Raw genomic sequence first — 26,841 nt, forward strand, 5'->3', positions numbered from 1 at the left:
TTTGAGTGAGTTTTGACAAGGGTTCAAACCCCACCTCGGGAAATTATTTTTTAATATTATTTTTATTTTTTTAAACAATTTATTTATTTTAGCAGAGTGAATCATAGTCCTTTGGAAATGCTCAAATGATAATAATGAAAGACCAAGTAGAAAATCTATGGCATATGTCACATCAGATGTGGCATATGCCACATGACTGAGTGACACGTGTCACATGCCAGACTTGGGCTCCAACCCCTTCTCAATTTGGGCGGATCGGGCCAGGTTCATTCGGGACACCACTCCTTGGACCTTGGGAAGACCTGCCCTGCTGAGCAGAGAGCTTAGTACAGATGGGCTTGGTTCTAGCTTTAAGAAAATGTCGAAGCCGTATGTGAAGTGTCCAGTTGTCACAAGAGCCCCCTTGAAGCATTAAACTCCACAACAGAGAGAGCTGGAGAGCAGTCGCCAGAAGTGAGCTCGCCGGAAGCTTCCGGACAATCTCGGCTGCCTGCTCCTTCCGGTGCTGTGCCCGGGCAGGGCTTCCTGCACAGCACAGGAGGAAGGAACAGGGTGTACTCCTGGGGACTGCAGTCCGAGAGCGAAAGAGAAACAGCCGTTAAATTTAAAAGGCACCCCCCCCCCCCCCCCCCCGTCTCTGAATATCCGGCTTAAACATTTAAAGATTCGGCTCTTTTTGAAGAGTGGGCATCAACAAACGCAATACCACTAAAATAGAAAGACGGAGTCAAACAGAAGTGTATAAAGCAGGCCCCTGTCCTGCAGAAGTCGCCCCCCTTTCAGGGTGCCTCCAGTCCAAATAAAGCCTGCAAATATCTGAGGTAACCAGTCTTGGGGGAACACGAATAACCAGTGGCATAATGCAAAATGATGCCCCCCTGCAGAATATGTTGAGGACCCCCTGATTTGTCAATGGCTCACAAATATTAATTGGCCTTGGGCTGAAAGACCCGTCCCTTAAGAGATGGGGGCCGAGCCCTGACGGGCTGGGGCCCACATGCGCAGCAGGGGCCGGGGCTGCATTATGCAACCTATCCTTGCATAAGCGCATTTAGCGCCAGGACACCCATTGGGTAACAGTGCGCTCTTAAATGGCAATAACATTAACATCCTTACGGCTTCAGAGAACAGTACTAGCAGACAGCCTAGTGCGGACACCCAGAGCTCCTCACAACAAGGCAGGTAAACACTGCTTGGGGGGTCATGACTCCACACCAGGCACAGAGCGCACGCCGCTTTGCTAGCATAAAAATCTTGGAAATCCCCTTCTTCATATCCTCCTCCAGTGGTAGGAGAAGATTAACAGTTAGAGGGCCCACCCTCTTGGACACAACACCCAAACTCTGCTGCATTCCAAGAACATTTCAATCTGGCTCCTCCTGAGAGAGTTTGAAAAACTCCCTCTCTCCTGTTTGAGCTGCAGCCCTTTTTGGCAAGCACTGTCCTCCACTTGCAATGGGTTTGTGTCTTGAAAATGTTCAAAGCAATAAAAAAAAATCCAATTGCTTGTAGGTTGGGTTATCAATTCTGACTGAAGGCAGGCACCGAGCCTTTAAAATGATTGGAAGCTTCTGAGGAGGTCCAGAGGAGTTTGGAGATGGGTGTGATCTCCATCAAATATGTAAAATAGATTTCAAAAGTGCTGCTCCTGAACAGCAAGGGTGGAACCGTTTTAGATTCTTCAAATCCCCTTTTGTAACTTCCTCGAGCTCAAATGATATTCGAATAGAAGACGGACCAACCCGTGGGGGCTGGTATGGGGGGAGTGTGTCCAAGGTATGCAATACGATTTAACAGGGGGCGTGCACAACCAGGGGTGCACCCATATCCATGGATCTCTAACCCTTTCTGCTTGGGTAATGGTGTGTGTGTGCAATCAGAGGCCGAGCGTGATCCACCAGATAGATACAAATGTTCCAATGGGCACAGAGCCAACTGAAAGAGGTTTCTGTTAGATCAGAAGTGCCCAAGTTCGGTCCAGGAGGGCCAGATCCATGCCAGATTTTTATGATACATCGGATGAAGTACTTTGTGCCATACATTATATGGATATTGCAAGATACTGAGGAGGTCTGTGAGCATGTAGAGGAAAGAGACTGAATGCCTTTTTAATGTCACAGAACTCAGAGGTGACTTGGAATATCATTTTAATGAACGGTCAGAAAATATTTTATTTATTATAATACATGCTCAAACCATCGCACTTTATGCAAACTGCTTAAATCCTTGCTGTTTTGTTCTTTCATAGGAGAGAAAGTATGTTTGCAGGTGTGGAGAATAAAAATAGAATCTGTAGCGTGAAATTATAAGGAATAAGGAGTTTGCAATTCGTTTTAAAAATGCTGTAGAATCAGTTTAATTTACTCAGATTAAAAAAGTACAGAACTTGCAATATGTAGAAACATACAGTCTATATTTTTCCTCCAAAGACCTACAGTAGAACTCTCTTCAGCTGATCACTGTTTATTTTAGAAAAACAGATCAGGAGAACAAAAAGGCAGTTCTTGTTTTCAATGTTTAAACTGCATATGTGCTTATATTCTGTGTAAACAGGTAATTGGGGATAGCTTTTGAAGAATAATTGCAGGCTCCCATGTATGATATTCTCAAAAGATACAATCCAATTATTCTAACTGGAGCTCCTGTACATATCCAGTGGTTGTCCTAAATTCTGGCATGAATCAAGTTTTCCTGGAACTCCGCTGGACACCCCCTCGAGAGATCTTTCTTAGAGATCCATGGACCTATTTGGTGGGGAGAGCGACATCTTGATATCAGGTTTCATTACAGTAAAGAGAGTCTGAGGAGGAAGCTCACTGGAGCGTCGGAAGTGAGCCATACAAAACACAAGTCCTCCCTTATACACTGTGTCAAGGGGACCCAGCAAAGAGGCCTATGATGGCCTACGAGGCCTTCCTGGAGTCCTCAGATGCAACCCCTCCTTCTCCTGTTTCAAAAGGGACCTGCAACTCCATCTCCTAAACAAATACTATCAGGACCACCGTCAACTTACCTAGACTACTATATCTGAGTTGTCTCCTCTCCCTCTGGACATTCAAAGATAGTGGGTGACCGGACTATGTCATTCTCACCTGTTTCCTTTTATTGCTCTCTCCCCCTCAGCTGCACTACATATTCATTTCCCATGGTGTATTTTTTTCTTTTTCTTTGGTTTGCTTCCTTACTGCCGGCCTACGATGTAATGTAATATCCTTCTGCTGTTTACTGTGTGTTTGTAAAGCGCTCTGATACCTACAGGTTAAGATAGCGCTACATAAAACTTTTAACCCTTTCGATGCTGATGACGAGCTCAGCTCGTCATCACCCACGGGTGTCGTGTGCTGATGACGAGCTGAGCTCGTCATGGTGCCACTAAAATGGCATTTTCCAGCACAGGGGGGGAAAACGCCCAGCAGCCATGTGGTTAAAATAAAAAATAAAATAAAATACTTCAGATATGTTAAGTGCTGGAGGACCACTGTCAACACTCTATTACTTTTTGAAGAGAAGAGGGTGTGACTTTGGGAACCTTAATGATCTATGGGGCACTTATGTCTGCCTTTCATCCAAAGAGATTATGCATCTCCCATTCCTTTCCCCAAAGATTTCCAGCATCCTTTTTAGTGTAGAGTTCAAATTTTTGTGCAGCCAGTCCTTCTACTGGCGATAGCTACAGTCAGGTACCGGAGCCATCCTACAGGCATAAAACCGGCTGTGCAAGAGGTGGCTCGCAGACGTAGAACCTTGTGTCGGAAGTATATTGTGCTAAACACATTCATGGCGTGGCACCAAGTGAAGGAGATCAAAGATGGCGTCAAAGAAGATTTGTTGACATAATCCACCCTGATGATCATGGACTGCATACCGTGAGTACCAAGAGATGGTGCGCGGACCAATCCAACTTCACCGTCTAGAATGTTCTGTTCACCAATTGGAGGAGAATCAAGGCAGCCTCGGCCCTCCATTTTGACAGACACTGCTGGTCTTGACATTCTGCAGAGAGCAGACCAGAAACAAACAGCACAGGAATGGAGACAAATTCTGCATCAATACATGGTATTGATTGGGAGAAGTACACAGCTCAACTGGGGATGGGACAAGATCTTTCTCAAAGTACAATCAAGAGCCTCCTTGCATGCTTCCCCGGGTCCAGAGCAGACAAGGAGTATGTGACCATATCTCCCATAGCAAGTGATTGGAACAGAGAGCGTTTACCACCTCTGAAATGTTGGTGGCGGGCTGAGGGCTGAAGAATGATGAGAAAGCCTTCAGGGTTGGATAAACTTGTGGTGGGCCAGGGTCAGACTTTGGAGAGTGTCCTATCACCTCTGGAGTCAGAGCAGGTGACCTGGAGCTTGGCAAGCCACCACTTTCTCAGCTTCCCTGGTTGCTCACCTCACCATCGACTGGGAGTCTCTGCTCTTAAGCTGGGCGCAGAGGAAAGCTGACACACCTGGCAAACTGCCTCTGGTACGTCTTAGACCTGGCACCATTGGCGTTGGTCTCCCTTCCAGTTTTCGCTTTTGTCTCCTCTGTGTTTGCTCGTGTTAGACGCTCTCGGCGGTGTGCCACTGCCATTCAGTGCCACAGCGCGAATGCTCCCTATTGTGAATTGACTGTATGAATTGGTATAATCCCAATTGACCCAGGAAACATGATAGGAAAGTAAAATTTAGTATGCCTGAGCTCCAAATATGAAAGTGCATGTTATAGTGACAATTAGTTTTATATTCTGTGATCGAAAATACCACTTTTAGGAAGTAGGTATTATCTTGCCTAAATCTTCCAGTGTGCTCTGCCGTGATGTGTATTGGCTGTCTGGTTTTGGAGGGTCAGGGCGGGCTGAGCCAGACCTGGATTGAATAGAGAGATCGGCAGTGGAGTATGGGGAGGTTTGACCCTTTGATCTGAGCAGGGCTGTGCCAGGCAAGGTGAATGATGGCTCCACCTCCCACTGTGCGTCTGATGGCAGACCCCCTCTTCGTCAAATGCAGGATGCAGCCTTGTACACAAAGTGCTCCAGGAGGACACCAAACTGGTTCGGGCTGGGTTCAGTGATTTGTGACTTTTTGAGAACTAAGACTTTTTGGGTATAAAGTTCTGTGCTAAGCAAGTTTGGCTACTGCTTGTGGTATCAATTTTTTAAAAGGAGGGTTCGGTCTACTCACTATCCGCAACTTGCTAAGGACTAGTTTATTACAAGCATTTGCAATGCAATAGGTCTAACATTACTCAATGTTTTAGCTATTGGTGTTGCATTATTATTAGCAATGCCAACAGTTCAAACTTTAATAATGCAAGACCTATTGCATTGCAAATGCTTGTGTTACTGGGGGTCGGATTTGCAGCGGTGCTGGAATATCGCCCCCCAGTAACAAAAGCAGCTGTACTTCACACTTGCACCTACCTGGGGGCTGGTCAGACCAAATTGCCAGGGCTGGTTTGCGTTCCCAGTCCGGCCATGTACATGCACATACAAACTAGTGGGTGCTCCTCAGAACGGCGCAGTGATAGGGACGTGTGACAAGTGAAACAAGCATTTGCAATGCAATAGGTCTCGCATTAACGCAGGTTTAAGCTATTGGTATTGTAAATGACATTGCCTTTTATTTAGGTTTTGGTTTTTAAAACAAATAAAAGACATTGTCATTTACAATGCCAATAGCTTAAACTCGCGTAAATGCGAGACCTATTGCATTGCAAATGCTTGTTGTGTTCAGTCTATATAAAGATAAAAAAAATTCTATAACTGCTAGTGGTGTCCGTTTGTAGCGTCTTCCCTGCGTTATTGTGTATGGTCATAAATACTTCACACACTGCCTCTGAGATAGGCCTGTCTGCTCGTGCTATGTTACCACAGGGTTGAGCAGGGGTTATCAAAGAGTGTAGTCCCCTTACTCTGACTTAGAAAGAAGGATCCCTATTTGGTCCTCGGCGCCAGCCGCTGCCATCTAGAGATCCCCATTTCTAAAAGTACCGCAGAGACCTTTTGTGTAGCTGGAGCTACGGCTTCAGTGCCGGGGGCGGGGAGTAACATTACTTCCTCTTGCTCGTACACAAGTGCCCTGGTCTTATTAATAATCTGTGCCTTGGTCACACTGTCGAGATAGTTGTTGCCAATTAAGCCATGGACTACCAGGGGGATGGAAGCTACCATTACTTCAGTACCTGTGAGGAGGTGCTCTGCACTACCCATTAGAGAGGGCAAAGGGCATCCCTGTGTCATGGAGGGATGTAAACACTGCCCAGGACACCATGTGGCTTGATGCAATGAGGCACCAAGCTCCCTAGTAATACAAATTGAAGAATTTGGACTCTATGCGGCGACATTCTACATTTAGTGTAATGTTATGGACAAGTATGTTGATTATTTAACACGAAGACCTATAGTTGGTAGAATTACTAGTCTTTCTTCTGTATTCGCTCAGTAACTTTGCAGCCCCGGTCCCCCCCCCCCCCCCCCCCCCTTCTCCCATCTCACAGAGCAGCAATAACGTCTAGATGTCCCTGACCCCAACGTAGCCTCTTCATATTTCACAAGGTTCTTTTTGGTTTCCTTTAATTAGAAGTCAGGGTTCATTAATTAAGCTTCAGAACATGCCTTAATTTCTTATATTTTCTGTTTAAAGTATGCACTGATAAGAGAACAATATACCGACTTCGGGTGATTTTCCTAATTTTTCTTCTACAGGGACATTAAAATACTGGTCATGCTGAGTATAAAGCTAGGCGCTAGGCAACACTAACCACATGGTGTAATTTCATCACTCGGGAAACTTTGGATATAGTTGTAGTTATAATGCCTGACCCTGGACGCATTATAACTGCAACTATATCCAAAGTTCTCCGTGTGATGAGATTCTAGCGGACCAACTCGGACTTTCATCCTCACAAGACCAATAAAATGAGAACCACTGAACCTATAAAAAGAATACCTATTATTCAAGGGCTACGAGATAAAAGGCATGCTTACCCGCCACCGCCCCATCTTACCCCTACCCTTTTGCCAGAACTAGTTATGTCTTTACAACTTCTCCCACCCAGCCCCTGAACACCCCATCTCTCCATTTCCGGCTTTTACACGACCCCGCAGCTCCGAGCTAGTCTCCACGTAGCGTGACGGGGACTCTGGGGAGTTCGCGGCAGACATGCTAGGGGTGGTGCGAGGACAGCCTCGGAGGAAACTGAAGCTGTCCCAAAAATGTGCGCTTGAGGATTTTATGGGCGAGGGGTAGGTGGGAGAGTATGCCACAGCAAGACGCCGGTGGCACTACAGAGACACTCCCTTAAACGTTAACCACAGCTTTCTCATGGCGCGTGAAAATGCCCTCTCAGCAGAAAGCCCTTTCTTGGAAATGGGAATTCACCGGGGACTGTTTCCTGCTCCGCCGTCCCTTATCCACTTCCTGCCCCCGCCTCCTTCCCGGTTCCAGAGTGTTCCCGGCTGCCGTCAGTCTTGCTGGCGTCCGACTGTCCCTAGGGAGCTGGGTACCATGATAGGGGAGCCCATAGCAATGGCGGAGAGTTGTGTAAACAGAGCGAGTGGCCCTCGAGGCAGCTGTCCTGCCAGGGATGCAGGAACAGGGAACACGGAGGCTGCTTGGCGGGGCTGGGGGCAGAGCTGGGGGCTGGCAGGGCTGGGGGCAGGCAGGGTTGGGGCAGAATGGGCTGGAGGCAGGCAGGGCTGGGGGCAGGCCCACTGGAACAAGGCTGCATGAAATGGCAAGTTAACACAGCACGTCTTTCGCAGCATTATTTCGCTATTTTCTCTTTATACCACTCTGTGTCGTCGTATGGACAAAGGTTACGCCTTTTTAGTACAAGTTTCACAAATGAATAATACAATCAGCAACTTAAACATGATTAGTGCTTCAAATGGAAATATAGCAGCGCCGGTACTCCTTGTCTCAGAGTACCTACATGCTGCTGAGAAGTGTCTGAGAGGTGCATGTACCATCCCTTTCAAATGAAAGCAGTGCAGGTACTGAGTACCTGCCCCTTTAAAGCATAGAACATGATCATCTAAACAGATGGCGCACCACTAAGTGTCACTTTAAAAAAATTAAGATGTGACCTTTCTGAGCTAGAAACATTTTATGTTGAAATCTGCACATTATGCAGCATAAGGTGAACTTTATGGCAACTGTTGTGAATCCACAGCTGCAGAATCACATAATGTCAGAGGCCCTGCCTTAAGTGAAACCAGGAGGTTTCCCAGTGTGTGACCTTTGAGAGGTGAATGACTCTTCTCCGGCCCGCTGAGTGTTTCAGAGGTGAGCCTGGTGTATAATTCAAATGTGACACACACACGAACTCATCTTCCAAAGGTGCGTGCCTGACACTCAACTCCCATACCCTGCGCTTTCCTAGGAGCTGTCCTGTATGACTCACTTGAGTCCAACTCAACCAGTCTTCCAGGCGTAAGTCAGACGTGTCTGGCTCTGCCTCACCTCTTGGGGCCTTACCGAGGTCGGACGCATAAGACGTTGGCTCTTCTCGAGACCCACCAATACTTTAGTGTTAAACATGTTTTTGACTTAGTCTGAATCCCACTAGCTTTGCAAAAGCAGTTCTGAAATGTGCTATACTCTTCCCCACCCCGGTGGTATGCAGAGGTAAGCACGACATGTGACTGACTCTTCCCCAGACTTACTGGCCTTCCTTCCAGAGGTATCAATTTTTCGAGAAAGCACACATGCTCATAGGGCCATCTAGGTAGTGGTCCATCTGTGCTTACAGAACCGATTTGGTGAAGTCACCAGCGTTACTCTTAACTCTCGCATGGATGTAATTCCCCATTGTTGATGTGAACTCTTTTCCCTCAGCATCTGCCACAAACTCAGGGTATGGCCTAGTTTAATGTTATGCACCACAAGAAGCTGCATCTTTGTAAACTCCTCCCTTCGTCCCACCATAACATAATGTTTGTGTCTGGTTGTAAATGAAAACATAAATGGTCTTTGGGCAGCTCACAGGCAATCCTGTTCTGCAACAGAGTGGGGTGCCCAACATCACAATTTGTGCCAAGGAGCTGAGCTGGGACTTAAAAGTATCCTATTTCACATATGCTCTCTGGTTACTGAGTATCACAACAGTGGTGTTAGAGATTTGTTGTATATGGGCATGCATCAGTGGGCTTGCAGTGGGTCTACTTCAGAAGTATTCAGAGGTCTTCAAGCTGGAAACCAGTCCTTAAACAAGGTAAATAGAGAAACCTCATTTGATCAGAGTTAGTTTCCTGAATTAGCATGCAGCGAAAGATGCCTATGAGCATGATCACTATAATTATGCAACAAGGGAGTAACAAATAATGCGGCAGCGTTGACTAAAACATACTCGAAGGAGAGGTAAATTGTGCAGCATAATGTGGCACATTATGTGGCAGTATTATTTCCCTTTTTTGCAACACACATTAATACTCTCTGGGCTAAAGTTTCACTTCATTAGTACCAGTTTAGTACCTGAATACAGGAAAACGCACATAAAGGGTACAAGTTGACCATTGCAAAATATCTGCCATTGTGAAGCACTATTTTTGTAACTTCTGATCTGTTTGAGCTAGATGCATGCTTTTGTTGAAATCTAAAGATTATGCAGCAATTGGTGGTTGATGTGGCAAGTGTGGTCAAATCTATAATTAAGTAGCAGAATAGTATAATTCCTTTAACTCTGTCTATACATTTTTTGTACCTTAGATTAAACTGAGCTGTTCATGCTGCTCTCAAACGATGGAGAAAAAAACCCGCTCGATTGAACTGATCAAACGCATCAAATATCAAATACAAGACGGTACTAAAACCAGCCCCTTCATTGAATCAGAATACTTAAATTGTGTTGGACCTGATAATCCATCTCATGTTCCCCTGATAGAAACATTTTGAGTTTAAAGACTCATGAAATACGGACAATTCTTTAGAGTGCCTTTTCTTTAATTTTTGTACAAATAGCCACGCCCATTTAAGTGTTCTGCAGCCTCAACACTCCACAGCTTCACTTTTCTCTTTCATCAAACTTTTCCCACTGATTTAAAGGCCAATGCCAGATAAGTGCTACACAGATTCAAAGTAAAATAATGTAACTTTCACTCGAAATACTTATTGCAAAGTGTCTTCCTTTCTGAACGATATGCGTACCTTAAACACAATCACAACAAAGAACGATGGTGTCAAGGAGCACCAGGATCCATACAGTTCAATTGTACAGTACAATCAAATTTTTTCAAATGCATAAAATTCCAGCAAATTATGAAGGCGGGAGTCTTGTAAGTTCATGTATTTAACTGGGAAAAAGAAAAAGCTTGGGAAAACAAGAAGGGGCAGGAGAAAAAACGAAAATACACGGATGGGCACAAGAAGCCAGAACAAAACCAAAACTTAGGGACTATTGCAATTTCTGAATCCACTGCAACTAAAGCTGAAATTCTTCAAGTTATCAATCTTTCAGACAGACCCTTTTCTGATATTGAATTGAATGTATTACAGTGGGGTTTATCTTTTTGCCTGGAAGGTGACTGTGATTTTGTTAATTTAGAGATTGATCTATACAAGCTTGCAAGAAGATTGAAATTAAAAAGTTTATTTTTTGATTATGATAAACAATGTATTGTTGATCATAGTGGAATAAAAAGATCTGACTTAATCTCTGCTGTTCAGGATATACGTTTGTTATTATACCTCTCCAACGAAAATGAAGTTGATATTAATGATTTACCTGGCATTTTAGATTTACAAATGGACTATACTTGTACTAGTGGGCTAGCACCGACATCTAAGTTTACTCCACAAGGAATCGGATATGCAGCAATAGATCTTTTCATTAACAAAACTCTGTGTGAACTGCATACATTTCAAGATAGCACAAACCTTTAACGTTCCTCTTTGTTTAAGCATTCCAGTCTGTCCTTGACACTATCGATCTTATTGGGAGAGAATTTGTTTTTCTCTTATAGGTTTAAACATTTTAACGTTGGCACCTGTAGCAGAGCGGAGTTACTTAAAATCATTGGGAACATTATTTTTTCATTATCTTGTGCCATAGGTTATTTGATAATCACGGCCTAATTTTTTTATAACTTGAAAAAAAACTTGTGAGCTATATGTACATTTTAAGAGCAGTTTCCCAGTATATTCTCTAAATTAAGACTGAGCAGCTATATTTGTGAGTTCTTATCACTAGTCTAGGAGACGCAACGACGGTGATCTGCTCCTAATCCTAGCAGTTCTGACAGCCTGCCTGATGTGTCATCACTTACTTACTTAGCATTCTTCCTTTTAAAATTGATGTTGTGTCGGACAACTGCGGCACAGCGGTTTATAGACATAAATCAAAAGGAGAGAGCAGGAATCTCTTGGAATGGAGACTGTGAGAGGGGGCGGGGACGGCTATCTGTTCCTTTTCAAAAGGAAGAAAAGCTGCTATTTTTGTGCTGGTGCTGTGAGGATGTCCGGCCCGAGGCTGTGTGACCGTGACCTCTCAAGCAAACCCTTCCTTGTCATTCGACACTTGACCTCAGCGCACATCCGCTTTGCCCAATCCGCGCTGCACTGATGGGTCCCCTGGTGCTAAATAATGGCGTCTGCGGCTGTCTCTTTGCTCGGTCAGGCAGCTTTGAGGTAGCACAGATTTAGGTTGTTTGCTTAACCCTCAAGGCAAATTCGTACAGATCATTATGTTGGATAAATCGACAGGGTTAGGGAAAGTCGGGACAAGGTCCAAGGTCGAACTCCGAGGATCCGGCGAATATGGAGCTGAAAATGCAGAGCTGTGGGTTTCTGCACAAAATGGCTGCCATTAAAAAATGGAGCGAGCAGAGAGAGTCTGCAGCAGGCTATTTAGTCTTCGCGTTGATCAATGTGACACCTACACGGCATAGAGACGTGCATAGTCTTTCATTATACGCGACTTAATGTTTATCGTTTTAAAAAGAGTGAAGCTCTATCAGATATGGCGTCGAGATATGAAAGATAGATTTCACAAGTACAAGGAGAAGGTAGGAAAAGAGCTTTGAACAGAACAGATGAGCGCTGTGGACAAATGATGAAAAAGAAGGAGAAATATAAGTGGAAAAGCTGGAGAGGGACACAGGGAGAGGGGCAGAGGGAGGGACGGAGAAGGGAAATGGGCCGAAAAGAGGTAAAGTGGGAAATAAAAGGAGAGTGAAAAGGTGGCAGATAAGGAGAAAACTGGAGCAGAATGATAGAGAATGTGGAAGAGCAATAGAGACATAAGAGAAAGAGATGAGAAGAAATATGGAGAGAGGGGAGGAGGACTAGAGAGAGCATCAACAGAACAAGTGGGAGAGATGCAGGTGGAGAGATGGGGAAAGGACATTGGGCAAGATGTAGAAATGGAAGAGAGAGGAAGAAATAGATGGAATAAGTCAAAAGAAAAAGTGAAGGGGTGATGGAAACGAGTGGGCGAAGATTGAGAAAAGACAGCATCCACAAGAGAAATAAATGAATAGAAGGTGATGGGAACTGACGAGAAAGACAGTGTGGGAATTAGGGAGACAGAACAAACAGAGGAAAAATTGCAATAATCAGGTACTGAAAGAAGGAGAATAAGAAAGGAGGCGTAGAAGGGCGAGTAAGATTGATTTGGGGATCTAAGGAAGGTAGTGTTGGAAGGAATGAAGCATGGGTGTAAGAACTAAAGAGAGATACTGAGGGATACAGGGCATGAGAGGTATCAGCCGAGGACGGGTAAAATAAATGGAGTAAGGGACAGGATGAGGACAGTGAGCATAGAGGGTAGAAGATGGTTGTTCTTACGGTTGGCAGAGCTTGACCAGATCCTGATCGGTGGTGCCTGGGTTCAGTCCCCTGATGTACAGGTTGGTTTTGCTCAGCTGGTCCCCTCCACCGCCGCCTCCGCTGCTGCTGTTGCTACTGCTGTTGTTGCTGGGACTGGGGGGAGCCATCAGCTGGGCTGTCGATACATAAGGCTGCTGGAAGGAAACAAGAGGAGATTTTAGACTCAAGGGCCTGAAATGGGTATAAGTGGCAAATATTTCCCTATAGAAACAAGGCGTGGAGACACTGACTGTCAAGACACTGGGTCACCCGCCAGAGGCAAAGCATCAGAATACTGACAGACCTAGACAGCCAAAACAATGACTTTAACTCCTAGACAAAGCACAGAACTATAAAGGCAGCACCCGGAGGCATGCAAATCACCACTGGAAAAGCACCACTGCATCACCTGTCCATTGAGGCTAGGCACCAAGACATTGGGTTGTCTACAGAAACAAATCATCGAGGCATTCACTGGCCCAGAGAAGCAAAGTATCAAGGCACTTACTGGCCTAAAGAGACAAAGCATCAAGGTATTCACTGGCCTAGAGAATCAAATTATCAATGTCATACAGACACATCACATCATGGCACAGGAAGAGGAAGAGGTGTGGCGCAGCGGCCAGGGCGACTAACTACGGAACCCGCGGGCTCGCGGTTCGATCCCCGAGGCTGGCGGCAGATCAGCCCAACAACATGTGACTCTGGGCAATAGCTCGCTTAATCTTCCCGATGGCCCCCAGCGCCTTGACACCTTTGGGTAATTGTTTGCGCTTTACAAATACTGGACATTTACATTTACTGACTGTCATACAGAGACTGAGCATCGACATATTGACTGGCCTACAGAGACAAAGCATCAAGGCATTCACTGGCCTATAGAGACAAAGTTTTGAGGCATTCACTGGCCTCTAGAAGCTAAGTATCAAGTTACGGTCTACTACTGCCACGCATACGCAAGGCATCAAGGCATTGACTGCTGTAAAGTCTGGCGCTGTTGTACAAAGACACTGCCTGAAGACTGGAGCTGCCATACAGGGGAATGCATATGAAGCCAGCACAGTGACAACACATGGAGATCTGCTGCATTCAATCTGTGACTGTCCTACTGATTCGCAGTGGTTGTGCTTGTGTGTCCCCATGTGTGCGTTGTCAGAAAGGGAATAGCAGAGAATGCTGGTGGTGCATTGACGGTTTCTGAGTGCCAGTAAGGGTAGCAAATGAGGGAATCAAGCCAGATCTTGAATCCGGCAGCCATTATTGAGCTGCGGTTGGTACCCAGGCTGGCCCCAGGAAAGTATGCTGAATTGCCCTAGTGTAATTTGCCTACAATGGCACACATTCAATAGTACCCACACATTGTTCACTTTTCATTTAGAGCAGCAACAAACAGGGGGCAAAGGGGGTTTCTTATTTTCACTTGCAGCTGGGCCAAACACAAAGGCCTCACTTAAAGGGCCAGCGGCCCTCCTTTTATTGGAGTCTTATCCTGACCCAACACTATCTAAAGCCTAAGAATGGTGCAAATGCAATGAAGAGGAGCAAAGGCACACCGCTTGTTATCACTTCACTTGTGCTTAAGTGAAACTATGATATGCATGTGGCTCAGCTGCTTTTTGCAGTCGATGTGTATGCACTGTAAGAACATCTTATATATCTATCTGCACCAGTAATTACACAAACATTGGTTTGACCAGTGCTTAATAAGTTTAGGTTGGAGGTCCACTGGCAGAGCTAACTGTGGGTTGAAGTGCTTGGGTAGCGGACTGTGCTGCCATTCAGAATGGAGGCGCACTGGCAACGCTGTTTCAGGGTTGCAGGACCTGGGCAGCGGGCAGTGATGCATTTCAGGTTTCAGATGCCATGGCAGAGGCATGTGTAGGTCTCGGTACTGGAACAGGACTGGCTCTTGGCACCAGGGATGGAGGCTGCGTGCCATAGGAATCAGACGTCTGAGAGTAAGGCCTGAAACATAGCAGGGTTGGCAGCATTTTAAAGCCTTTCAGCCCTCTCTGTGACACTAGCAGGAGATCTCTGTGCCATTCAGTGCCCTGGGCCCACCTGGCACCCTTTGATGGAATAGCATGAAAAATGTACTATCGCTTGGTGCCTCCTAGGTGGAGATGGGCAAAGAAGGCAGCGTTTGCAAGGAAGTTGCCTCCTGCCATTCCTACATCTGTGCTCATGCATGCCACCTGATTCATCTGTAATGTGGGGGGCACCTGCCCGCACCACTGGCACCCGATCAGTTGTACACCACTCCCTGGACTCAGAGGGGCATTAGTGCTCGGGGCCGCCATGCAGGGCGGGGTGCGTCCTCCCCCAATAGCACCAGACAGGCAAGAAGGCAGAGCTAAGGCTTTCATGTACTCACCCGCCAGCAGCTGCTGAAAGCCTCTGATCTCCTATGGCGACGAGGTGATGCTATCTTTGCAGCAGGGCTTGGCGGGAGAGGGCGCCCCCTCCGCTAGTGAACCGGCCTCGCTGGCGCGTTCCCAGCTACATAGCGTGCTCTGTCATGTCACCAGCATCTGCCTTGCTCACTTTGACCATTTGTAGAGCTTTAAGGCCGAGGCACCATTTACGGGTCTGGGAATCTGCTTTGTTGGAGTCAAGGTGGTCTGCGGACATTGTGGTTGTAGAGAGATGTCTGTCTAAGGTATTGTTAACTTGGACTGTGGACTGCATACGATGCTTGCCCTTTGTCAAGGTTCTTTGTAGTGCACTGCGTAGGAGTATAAATGGTGGGATGCACAAACCAGAGGCGAGATGGAGGCTTTGAGCAAAGAAGCGCTTTTTGTGGCGAAGAGATAGGAACAGGAGGAAACTCCAGTAAGATAACAGAGGCTAATTCATTTCTATACCTAGTTACAGTTTAGGCTCTGTGTGCGTCATTGATTGTCCTCTTGTTCTAGTCTCACAAGATGACTTTCAAATGAAGTTTTGAACTTACAGTGTGCGATGTAGGTTGAAAAGCACAGTGGCGTAGCAAGTGGGGGGCGGCCCGCCCCAGGCGGCACAAGTTTTGGGGGCGGCGGTCTACCCCAGGCGGCACAAGTATTGGGGGCGGCGGGGGCTCCTCCCTCTCCTACATGAGTTTGCAAACGCAGAATGAATCGCCAGCAAACACCCCCCGCGCTGTGCGGTAAAAGTAGGGTTTCAGTGATGGAACCTGTTAGCCCTTTCATGTTTTGGCGTGGTTTCCCCAGTCTCCTTCTGGCTCCCTGTTTTGACTGTGCTGAACTTCATTTTTGCTTGTATTAGGACACTGGGCTTTACCACTGCTGACCAGTGCTAAAATGCATGCGTTCTGTGTCTAAAATATATTTGATTACTCCATGATTAGCACATGTGATTTACTAATAAGTCCGTAGTACTGTGCATTGTGTGTGCCCACGGCCTGTAAATCAAATGCTACTAGTGGGCCTGCAGCACAGATTGTGCCACCCACATGATTAGCCCTTCACACCTGTCTCAGGCCTGCTACCGCAGAGCCTTTGTGTGCAATTTTAAACTACCAAGTCGATCTGGGAATTCCACACACCGGCCAGGCCCAAACTTTTCCTTTTATTGCATGTAAGGCACACTTAAGGTAGGCCCTAGGTAGCCCCATGGGCAGGGTGAAGTGTATTTAAAAGGTAGGAAATGTGCTTTTGAATTTTAGATGTCCTGGTAGTAAAAAACAGCTACATTTGTTTTTCACTACAGCAAGCCCGTTCTCGCTAATAGGTTAGCATTGGAGCAACCTTGTAACACTCTACTAGTGTATCCTACAATTGGGAACAGATACAAATTTGGAGTTGGTTGATTCTGGACTCACAACATAAAAACACATATTTTAGTGAAGTTTTTTAAACTGCAGGTCTGAAAATGCCTCTTTTAGAAAGTATCCATTTTCTTACTTAACCATTCTATGTCTCTGCTTGTCCCTAAAATACACACCTGGGTTGGATGACAGGTGGGCTTTATGAATTCACTCTAGAAAGTGACACACAAAGGGAGCTTTACTGTGCCCTGCATATCCTGATGACCTATCACCTGGATGATGGGTCTTCCTGAATTAGAGTGGCAGGAGTAGCTGGCACCTGCAGTGTGTCTGGAGCCAGGGTCAGAAATGGCAGGTTCTTATGCACTACAAAGACCTTTCTTTGAAGTCTGCTGACTTCAAAGAGAAAAATGGGTATACGTACTGGACCTCTGAAACCATTGAATCGGAACACTCTGGACTGAGGACATTCTACCAAGAATAAGAGCTCCTGTGCTGCCAGAAGGGACTGCAATGTTGCTGCTTGCTTTGCTGTGTTGGCTTGCTGCCAGCTATTTCTGTCTTGGGAGTGAAAAGACTGGATTTTGCTCTCTGCGTTCTGCTTTCAAAGGCTCTCCAAAGGCTTGAGTTGAGGTTGCCTCCTGTTGGAAGTCTCAGGGTCATCAAAGACTTCACCTAGTGTTAGGGCTTTTCTACTGAAATCCCTACTTTGCCAAGTGGGGCCAAATCAAGTTCATGGGCCCTTGGAAGTGGGACGCTGTGCCTCTGAAGATCCGCCACAGTGTGAGTCTTGAGTACTACATCACCAAAGTCTGTGACGCCCGACTCCGCTACAACACCTGTGGCCCTGTGGTGTGACATCAACACAGCGAAGTCGGTGCCTTGTGGCTTGACCGTTGACGATTCATCAACCGCGCCTCACCGCCAATGCTGCATCAGCTCCCCTATGCCTTGCAACGTCCCGGGCGTCACAGACGACCCAACAACCTGCACCAACAGTGAGGAACCGACGCCGCAACAGCTGCAGCGATGCTTCACATTCCAATCGCCTCGCATCGTCTTGGTTTTGTCAACATTTCCAAGGTACTGTAACTGGGTTCTGTATGACGCCATAGCCGGCCCATGCTCCTTTGTGGTTGGCCCAGAACTTTGAGATTCTACTTCAGTCACCTCATTATCGCTCCCGCCAGAGCTATTGTATTTCTACGTGCTAGAACTGCATTTAATCTTGAAGATATTTGTATCTTTATTAGGGTATGTTGGATTTTTGTCAGTTTTGATCTTGTTTTAATCAGATACATTTTGGCTATTTTTTCTAAACTAGTGTGGAGTACTTTGTGGTGTTTTTGCGGTGTTAGTGTGTGTGCACAAATACTTTACAATTAACTCTTTAAGTTTAGCAGGACAAATCTGAGCCAAGCTACTACACTTACCATGACTAGGATTGTGAGTCCCTACTTGCACAAGGTGCAAACCTCTGCCAACTAGAGACCCCAGTTCTAATATAATCCTATAAGGTAAGGAAATTGGAGCATTAATGTAACGCATTATGGTGTCACTATGTTTGCAAGAGAGGGCAGAGAGGTACCATGGACCACTTTTTAGGTCTCGCCTACAGGCAGCTTTTAGCGGTCTATTGTCGAAAGACCTCTCTTGGACCATATCTAAAAATTACAGTGCGCTTTGGTGCATCCCACTGCTTACCACTGGGTGCCTTTCTTGTCATTCTCATTTGCCTGACTCTTATTTGAAGGTTTTCCTTTATCTCCACATGTTTTACTCTCTCCTGGAGCATAGTTTCTTTACCATCCTTTTGATGTGATGACTTGTATCCTGCGGCTGCTTAAATTCAGGGAACTACATTTTAAAATAATCTCAGCAGTCATCGAACGTACATGTGTTTTCTTACTAACTTACTCATGTTCTGCTTCTCCTCCACCTCTTTGGTGTTATTCCAACCCCAAGTTTGTGCCTTCCTTCTCCACTCCTCCACATCTGATATATATTTTTTAAAACCCGTCATCTCTAAGTTTCGTGTTACTTTCCTGCTCACTGTTCGTCACCTGTGCATCTTCATTCTCTGTACTCCACACCTCTCCACTTATGGCTTCCACCGCTTGGAGGTATACATTTTTAACAGCCACCCCAACCACAGATCTATCAGTGTTTCCCTGCCCCTCCCCTACTGCTATCCCCCTTCTACCTCACCCCTTTCTATCACATTTTTTATTGTTTGAATTTATCGTTTTTATATAGGTCTAACAGCTGCAATGTGGTTTCCGGCTGTTCCATTTACAAAAGGCACTTTCACTTACATGTAAAGTATGTTTTTTTATGTACTAATGTTGATTGGCGTCCACCATCTTGGATCGGTAAATAAAAGACAAAGACGGCCGTGTCACGACGTATATATATGTTTTGCAGATAGTATCAACAAAAAAAAAACTTTTATTCTCTTTCTGCAGATGCTGAATAGCATCGGTTCACATTAGCACCCAAAAGGCGAAATGTCTGGGCTTTGCCAATGCTTGTTCTATGAACGTCTGCCATTTGTACAGGGCTGTTTTTACCTGTTAGTCATCTAGCTTCATGAAGCAAGCCCGTCTTTGGCTGGGTTGAATAAGGGTGGCGCTATAGAGAGCCTTGTCTTGTGAGGAGAAGGACTATGGAGGGAGGTGTTGACTATGTTGCTGCGGTAATCTAATTAATTATATGGTTTTGAGCAAGTCCTGTGCCTATAAGGGTGAAGTGTGTTCAAGCTAACCTTTTCTAAATGGGTTTAACTGTATGCTTGTGACAGCATTAAGTGTGATGTGGAAGTGGCGAGTTTGTAGTCCCATGTGTTGTCACTGGACTTTTTCAATTGGTTTGCCAGTTATTTCTGTGTAGGATGTCTGCACCATTTGCAAACATTCTGTTCAGTATCGCTGCAGCTTTACAATCTGCACTGGCTTCCGGTAGAGAAGCGCATCCAGTTCAATGCACTATGTGTGGTTGAAGACTTGGCTGTTTGCAGCCTTGGCTTGGTTTTGTTGTGGGTTGTCACAGTAGAAACAGGTATCACTGGGAAGCCCTTTTAGGGGCAGCCATGCCGCTGTAAATCATTATAACGTAACATAATCTGACTACACATCGACTGGCATATGCCCCAAAGTCACTCAAAGGATATAGATGGCTTTAGGACTAGCTAGAGGCATCTTTCCTATACTGTGTAGGACTTCATGCTAACATGAATGAACCTGGTTGATACTTTTGATCCATGTGAGCGCCATATGTATTTTTTTATATCTGAAAATTATGTAGCAGAGGGTGAATTATGTGACATTTGTGGTAAGCGCATAACTAGTGTAAACACTGCACCTGCAGAATCGCATAATTCTGGAGGCCCTCGAGAGATATTTCAGCAGGTGTGCTGTCAATGTATATAACTTCTACTGTGAGGGGAAAGTTCTTCATACCTTTAAGCTTACAGTTTACTGGCACAGGGTTTCAACTATGGGGTCGCTGAAAGGTCATACTAGGGTTGCTAAAGGTTACATGCTTTGTCATGATTTATGTAACGCTTTATTTTTTAAAATATCTTTTTATTAATTAAATAACATACCAAAACACACACCATGTTTTTTTGTTTTTAAATAGACCAATCAATATCAATTCAAAATGACATCAGTGAACATTTCCCCACCCCGTTCTATTGCATCAGCATAGTCATCATGATGACAAGTGTCTTGCATTCGTATCCACTTGACCAGAACCTGTACCTAGAACATGTCAGAATCTACACTGCACCAGACCAGCAGCTGCACTGTAAAAGTACCCTCCTGTGCGTGTCATATCCCATGGTCCCATCACCCCTCCCTCAAACGCTCCTTCTCGCTTCATGGGGGCCGAGCATCTCCGGGTTCCAATAAGTCATCGATCATCGCCTCCCCTGCTCTCATATCAACTACTACTTCATAATCTTTATGAGTCTTGCACGTATGTTCCTCTTTCGCAACAGCCCACTTGGCCACGTCACGCACCAAATCAGAAAACAATGGCGGAACCTAGAAATCCACGAATTGCAATCCTACACTTTGCCAAAACCAGCCCCAGTAGCAAAAAAACGCCAATCGAGCAGCCTCCTCTTGTGCTTAGGAACCAATTTAAGCAGACACACCCTTACATTCAGATCAAGTGTCCAACCAGACTCACTCAGTGCCATCCCCACCTCTCACCTGTACTCCTGTATCCGGGGACACCCCCCACGATATGCAAAAAATCTGCTTCACCCTTGCCACACCGCGGGCACAAGGATGCTCAGCCTGCGTAGATAATACCCAATAACTGAGGAGTCAACTACATTTGGTGTATACAATTATAGTGGATCAGTTTGAAGTGAGCATCTGTTGAGGCCTTGGACACCCCGCCATTCTGCATCAGTGAGTTGTTCCCCCATGACCTCATGCCATCAGCCCTGAATAGCCAGTGCTGGAGCAGGGGCATCCTCGTGCAATGCTCTGTAGAGCCGAGAGCCCAAAAGCCTCCCACCCACCAGGCCAACCAGCTCTGAGAATCATTTGAAACGTCTCTGAGCGGACAGGGAACGAGGCAGCCATCTTCGCATACTGCAAGATTTGACCAGCCCCAAGTTAAATGTTTCTATCGCCTCAGCCAATGTAATAAATCTGTCGCTGGGATACAAATCCTGTAATACCTCGCAGCACCCTGCTCTCCACCTGTCCATCCTTATTTGGTGGGTAACCTGCACAAAATGCTGCAGAATCCATACTTTTAAGTCAGGCGCATGTGGGGACCTACCCAGTACCCTCCTGTTCACTTTCCCAGGCCAGACATGCTTGTTGGACCACAAAAGGCATAAAGCCGGGGACCCCATTTCCAAACTTTAACCGTTTGGACAGAGAGGCGGCTCATGCGTTCCTTCCAAAAATCGTTTTTCCCAGTTGCTTCCCTCGTCTAGCCAGTGGAGCGCATGTTGCAATTGGATAACCAGGTACTAAGGATCCATACAGGGAACCTCCACCCCTTCCCGCTGCCATGTCCGTTTGAGAGGGGCCAACCTCACCTGTTTCCTTCCTGCAGTCCTTAAAATGTCTACTATAAGCTTGTCCAGCTCTTTTAAGATATATGGAGATATACGAAACATAGCACTGCGAAACGCAAAAACAATGTGGCAATATATTCATTTTAACCAGGGAGATCTTACCCATCAGGGAAAAACAGAGTGTGTTCCAACAGGTCACCGAGGTCCAGAGACCCTTCAGTACCCTACCCATGTTTTAGCAATGGAACAAGTCATAATCTCTTGTCACCTGGATACCGAGGTACCTGACTATAGTGTTCTTCCATGTAAGGTCCAATACTGGAAGGTCTTCTAGTGCCACGTCTGCCAAAGCGTCTAAAGGGAATAGTTTAGACTGTGCGTGGTTCACTGAAAGACCAGAGAAATACCCGAACCCCTGAAGAGTTGCAAGCATAATCGGGACCGAGTTAAACGGCTGACTGAGATACACCAGCACGTCATCTGTGTATAGGGAAATCACTTGAGTGGTGGCCCCTACTCCCCAGCCCTACAGCACTGATCAGAACGCGCACGCCAAGGGCTCCATGGCTAAGGCAAAGAGCAACAGTGAGAGCGGACAGTAATTCCTGTTCCCCCTATGCAGCTGGAACCATGTAGACACCTTGCGCCCAATAAGCACCAAGGCCAAGGGATCATGATATAACTGCACCCTACAGAGGTATGAATCTCCAAATCCCATGGTCCACAACGCCTGCCTCAAATACTCCCACACCACGTGTTGAACGCCTGGTCAATATCTAACAAAGGAAGGGCAGAATCATCCTCTATTAAAACAGGGGCATGGTGAACCAACGACAGGCAGTGAAGATTGCACAGTGTATTGCATTGGGGAATAAACCCGCACAGGTACTCATGTATCAACAAGGGCAGGAGGTGCAGTAAGAGTGTTTCTAAGATTCTACTAAGAATTTCCACATCCACATTCAACATTGACAGCGGATGGTGTAAAGACACCTCTAGCACATCCCTATCGGACTTAGGGAGCATCACTATGAGTGCTTCCCTAATGGATTCCGGCAAAATCCTCCAAGCGTAATCCTCATTATATATATATAGCCGGTCAGGAAAGTCCCCCACCTTGGACTGGTATAACTTTGCAGGCAACCCTTCTCCTCCAGGCGTGTTACCAATAGGCAAGGCCCTAATAGTCACCATAACCTCCGCTCTATCTATGGGGGCATCAAGCGGTCCCAGGATGCTTGTTTCCCGTCCAGGGAGGACCTGGCTTGGCAGTTCGGGGGGACTGTTCCCATGCGGAACATGGTCAAGACTAACCCTGGAAAAAGCACTACGCAACGTTCGCGTAGTTTGCGAAGTTTGCGCTACTTCGCACTACGCAAATTGCATGTAGCACAGTGCAAACACGCGTAGCGTAGTGCAGCAGTCATTTTTTGCTTGCTCGCGGTCCTCAAATGCAAGTTGGCGACTGCGAGCAAGTAAAATTACATCCTGGCGAGACTTTTTCCCGTTCGCGATGAGCAACATCAAGTTGCCGATCACGAGCGTGGAAAATTAACCTCCCGACGAGATTCTCAACGCGGGAAGGGCAGGTTTCTCATTGCGAGTGGTCTTGTATGCTCACGACCGCTCGCAATGAGAAACTACCAGTTCACGTTGAGAAAGCTGCCGCTCGAGTAGATATCTACTCGAGCGGAAGAAAATGACTGCTTGCACTGTGCAAGATGCAGTTTGCACTGCTTGCACAGCGCGGACAAGCATCTGGCACTGTGCAATCAGTGGGAACAGCATTGTGCACAGTGCACTAGGCAGCTCGTGTAGTGCGAAGTGCACTTCGCGTAGCGCTACTTCGCGAACTACGCCCAGGGTTAGTGAAGACTGATCTGCATATGCCTGGGTCCAAAATGAGTTGGCGAAGTGAGCTAAAGAATGATAGATTAAACCCAGATATCTTGACTGGGAGTGAATGGTTGAAAAGTTTCAGCACTCCGTCCATCATCTTGTTGTGTTGGCATCAAGCGACCTACCAACTTCATCTGATAGTCTGGCCAGCGGGAGCGCCGCCTGATACTCTGCTGCATCTCCACTCGTGTGCACCATTGGTGCTGCATATAAGTTTCGCTGGTGGTCCGTGAATACTTTAGTGATGGCCTGCTGTAAGCACACCACCTCACCATCCTTGTCCATAATTTCTACAATGGGGTCTCTGGGTGTCTCGTTTTTGAGAAGGGAGCCCTGTAGTTGGCCTGCCTTATCCCCCTCCACATGTAGCCGCTGCCGAAAAGCCACCCTGACAAATTTGTCTAGCCTGTCCCAGTCCTCTAGCTTTTATAAAGCTTTATTGTTGGGGAACCTGATGGACTCTCACCAGTTTTAAAACAAGTATTTGCAATGCAATATGTCTCACATTTGCTAGTGTTTAAGCTATTGGAATTGTAAATGCCAATGCTTTTTATTTATCATTTTTGATAATAAACTCATAGGTAAAAGGCATTGTCATTTATAATGCCAATAGCTCAAACTCTTGTAAATGCGAGACCTATTTTATTTCAAAGAAGTGGCCACCATTGTCCCGGGCTGCTTGGAAAGTGAAAGCAGGCATGGTGTGCTGAATGTTGCAGGAAAGCATGTCGTGCCTGCAGTAGGAGAAACATGTTGAAGAAAATAATGCTCACAGACATACCGTGTAGTAATAGAAGTAAAGGGCCAGCCCTCCTGGGAGGTTACAAATGAAAACAAGGTAGTACTAAGTAGGGACTAACAAGCCTACTAACGAATTAGAAGCCAGCATGTACGAGGGACATTGACACAAGCCAATGACAAATATGGGCGGAGAGTGGGGGGAGCTTGAAGTCCATAAACGAATACAGCATGCCTCGCAGAGCAGCGCATGCGGTGACCAGGCTCGACCAAAAAAGACTAGCAAAAAAAATGTGGGGGTCTCAAAAATCATACTTTGCCATCTTCCTACATTGGTCTTTTCAAATGATGGCATTCACCTTCTGCTTCTACGCAGTGGGAAGTGGGCCAGGCCACTTCACAAGCTTTCTTGCACCTTGAGATGGTATGTATGTATGTATGTATGTATGTGTGCATGTGTACAGCTACACACACACACATATATATATATATATATATATATATATGTGTGTGTATATATATATACACACACACACATATATATATATATATATATATATATATGTGTGTGTATATATATATACACACACACACATATATATATATATATATATATATATATATCAGCAATCTCGATTCCAAGTGACAGCGCGCTCGACCAACTGCAGGCATGACGGGTGGAATCCAACCCGATATTAATTTTATGAGCAAAAACAAGTGCTGCTGCACTCCAGAGATATATTTTGAGGTTGTTTATTACACCACCACTACCACCAATGCGTTTTACCACAAGGGCTTGTTCACGGTCACTTCACAGGCTTTCTTGCACCTTGAGCGATGGTATGTGTATGCGTATATATATATATATGTGTGTATATATGCATATCTGCCTACATAAAAGGGCACTTCTGGACCAGGGCTGCTGTGCCAATATTTTACCATATGATAGCGTTTAGACTATGATTTGGATTACAGCGCTTCAAAGCCATTAATACCTTTTCTATTCACCAGAATCATATTTTCCTGTGAAGCACATTAAAACTAAAAACATTTTCTATACCTATTCTAATTAAACCTGCCTATTTAGAAGGACATGTATTGTATTGTAATTGTATTTATATAGCACTTACTACCACTGACGAGGCGTTTAAGTGCTTTTTCGGCGAGTAGTACGCTACTCCGGAACCCATAAAGGATTAGTGGCAAATTAGTACAGTGAAATATGAAAGTAATTTGAGTGGTGGATATGTTAGTCAGTTATTTGAATTGAGAAGGATAGTGGAGGGATCGAAGAGGGGAAAAGGTTTGCATGTCTATAGCGCTTGCTACCACTGAAGAGGTGTTGAAGTGCTTTTTCAGTGAGTAGCACGCTACTCTGGAACCCATAAAGGATTAATGGTCCATTAGTATAGTTAAATATGAAATAGGGTAGTGTATTGGATATGCTGAATTAGAAGAAAAGTAATAAATATATAGATCCATAAGTACATGAAAGGTATATAGATCGATAAGAAGGTAGTATATGTAGATTAAAGATCCATTAAATAAACTCCAACTTGTGGTTGTACTTTAAATTAATTTCATTTATTTTTATATTTATAATTTTTATAAATCAATAGTGAAGCAATTGTAGATAAATAGTTATGATAAAAGATTTACTTATTTATGCAGTCACTTATATACATGTTACATATACATGTTAAAACAAGAATAATGTAACTGTCAGTAATATGTGCATTTGTTATATTTTTGGGAAAAACAAATTATTCTACATGTTTGTACAAAGCAATACACATATATAGGGACATATTGGTGCTCCAAATAAATGCTTATATACAGAGAGATATGCTGTATATTTCTCTTTGCGTATGGTGGTTATGTGGGGAAGAGCCGATTCTTGAGTAGTTTTCTGAAGATAAGGTGAATATCTGTGGGTCTTATGTTGGGGGGTAAAGAGTTCCATAGTTTGGCTGCTTGAACAGAGAAGGATGTGCCACCCATGTTTTATTTCTTGTAGATCAGGATTTTGAGGCGTAGTGTTCAAATAAAAATGTATGCAACTATTATTTTAATTTAAAAATGGAATTGCAAGCATATAGCTGCTACATTTAAGTGGCCAAATGTTTTCTTTTTCATTCTTTATATTGAAAAAAACATTGTGGCATAGGCATGCAATAAAAAAAAAATAACCAACACAGCAATAAGCGATTGTTTGCTGTGCCAATCTTTGTTAACTAACATTGGGTTCACTGCGAGGGCAGAGCGGCGCCACCAAAGTCAATGTAACATTCTTTCACAGACGCACATCCTACGCAGAGAGAACAATTAAAAGCTAAAGCAACTCCTGGTTAGCATAGTGCGAGTTGAGCACCGGCTTTGTTGACAATCAAACAATACGTCAGGAACACGAAACCAAAGATGGCACCGATGCAAGGCAAAGCTGCGTCACAGAGGAATCTCGCTCTAGGGCACAGCCCAGTCCACGCCTCTCTTGGCTGCAAAACATTTTTGGAAGAAAAACATTGTAAAACTTCTGATTCCACCTGCAGATGCCGGAAACATACGCATCAATTGAAGCTAAAACAACTTCATAATGCAAAACT

At 45.2% G+C, this 26,841-nt stretch overlaps 1 protein-coding gene across 5 annotated transcripts in view; it reads right to left on the reverse strand.

The window, feature by feature from the left end:
- Window positions 1-26,841, reverse strand: part of RBMS2 (RNA binding motif single stranded interacting protein 2) — a 285,759-nt gene that overhangs the window by 116,212 nt on the left and 142,706 nt on the right. For 3 of the 5 annotated variants that reach the window (XM_086959473.1, XM_086959490.1, XM_086959498.1), the window contains exon 2: window positions 12,771-12,946. In XM_086959473.1, coding sequence (XP_086815599.1) covers window positions 12,771-12,946 — 176 coding nt within the window. The remainder of the gene's footprint in view (window positions 1-12,770; window positions 12,947-26,841) is intronic. The other 2 variants (XM_086959507.1, XM_086959482.1) reach the window with 1 other exon arrangement.

Source organism: Lissotriton vulgaris, chromosome 1_1, assembly GCF_964263255.1.
Source record: "Lissotriton vulgaris chromosome 1_1, aLisVul1.2, whole genome shotgun sequence".
In the NCBI taxonomy this organism is placed as follows: Eukaryota; Metazoa; Chordata; class Amphibia; order Caudata; family Salamandridae; genus Lissotriton; species Lissotriton vulgaris.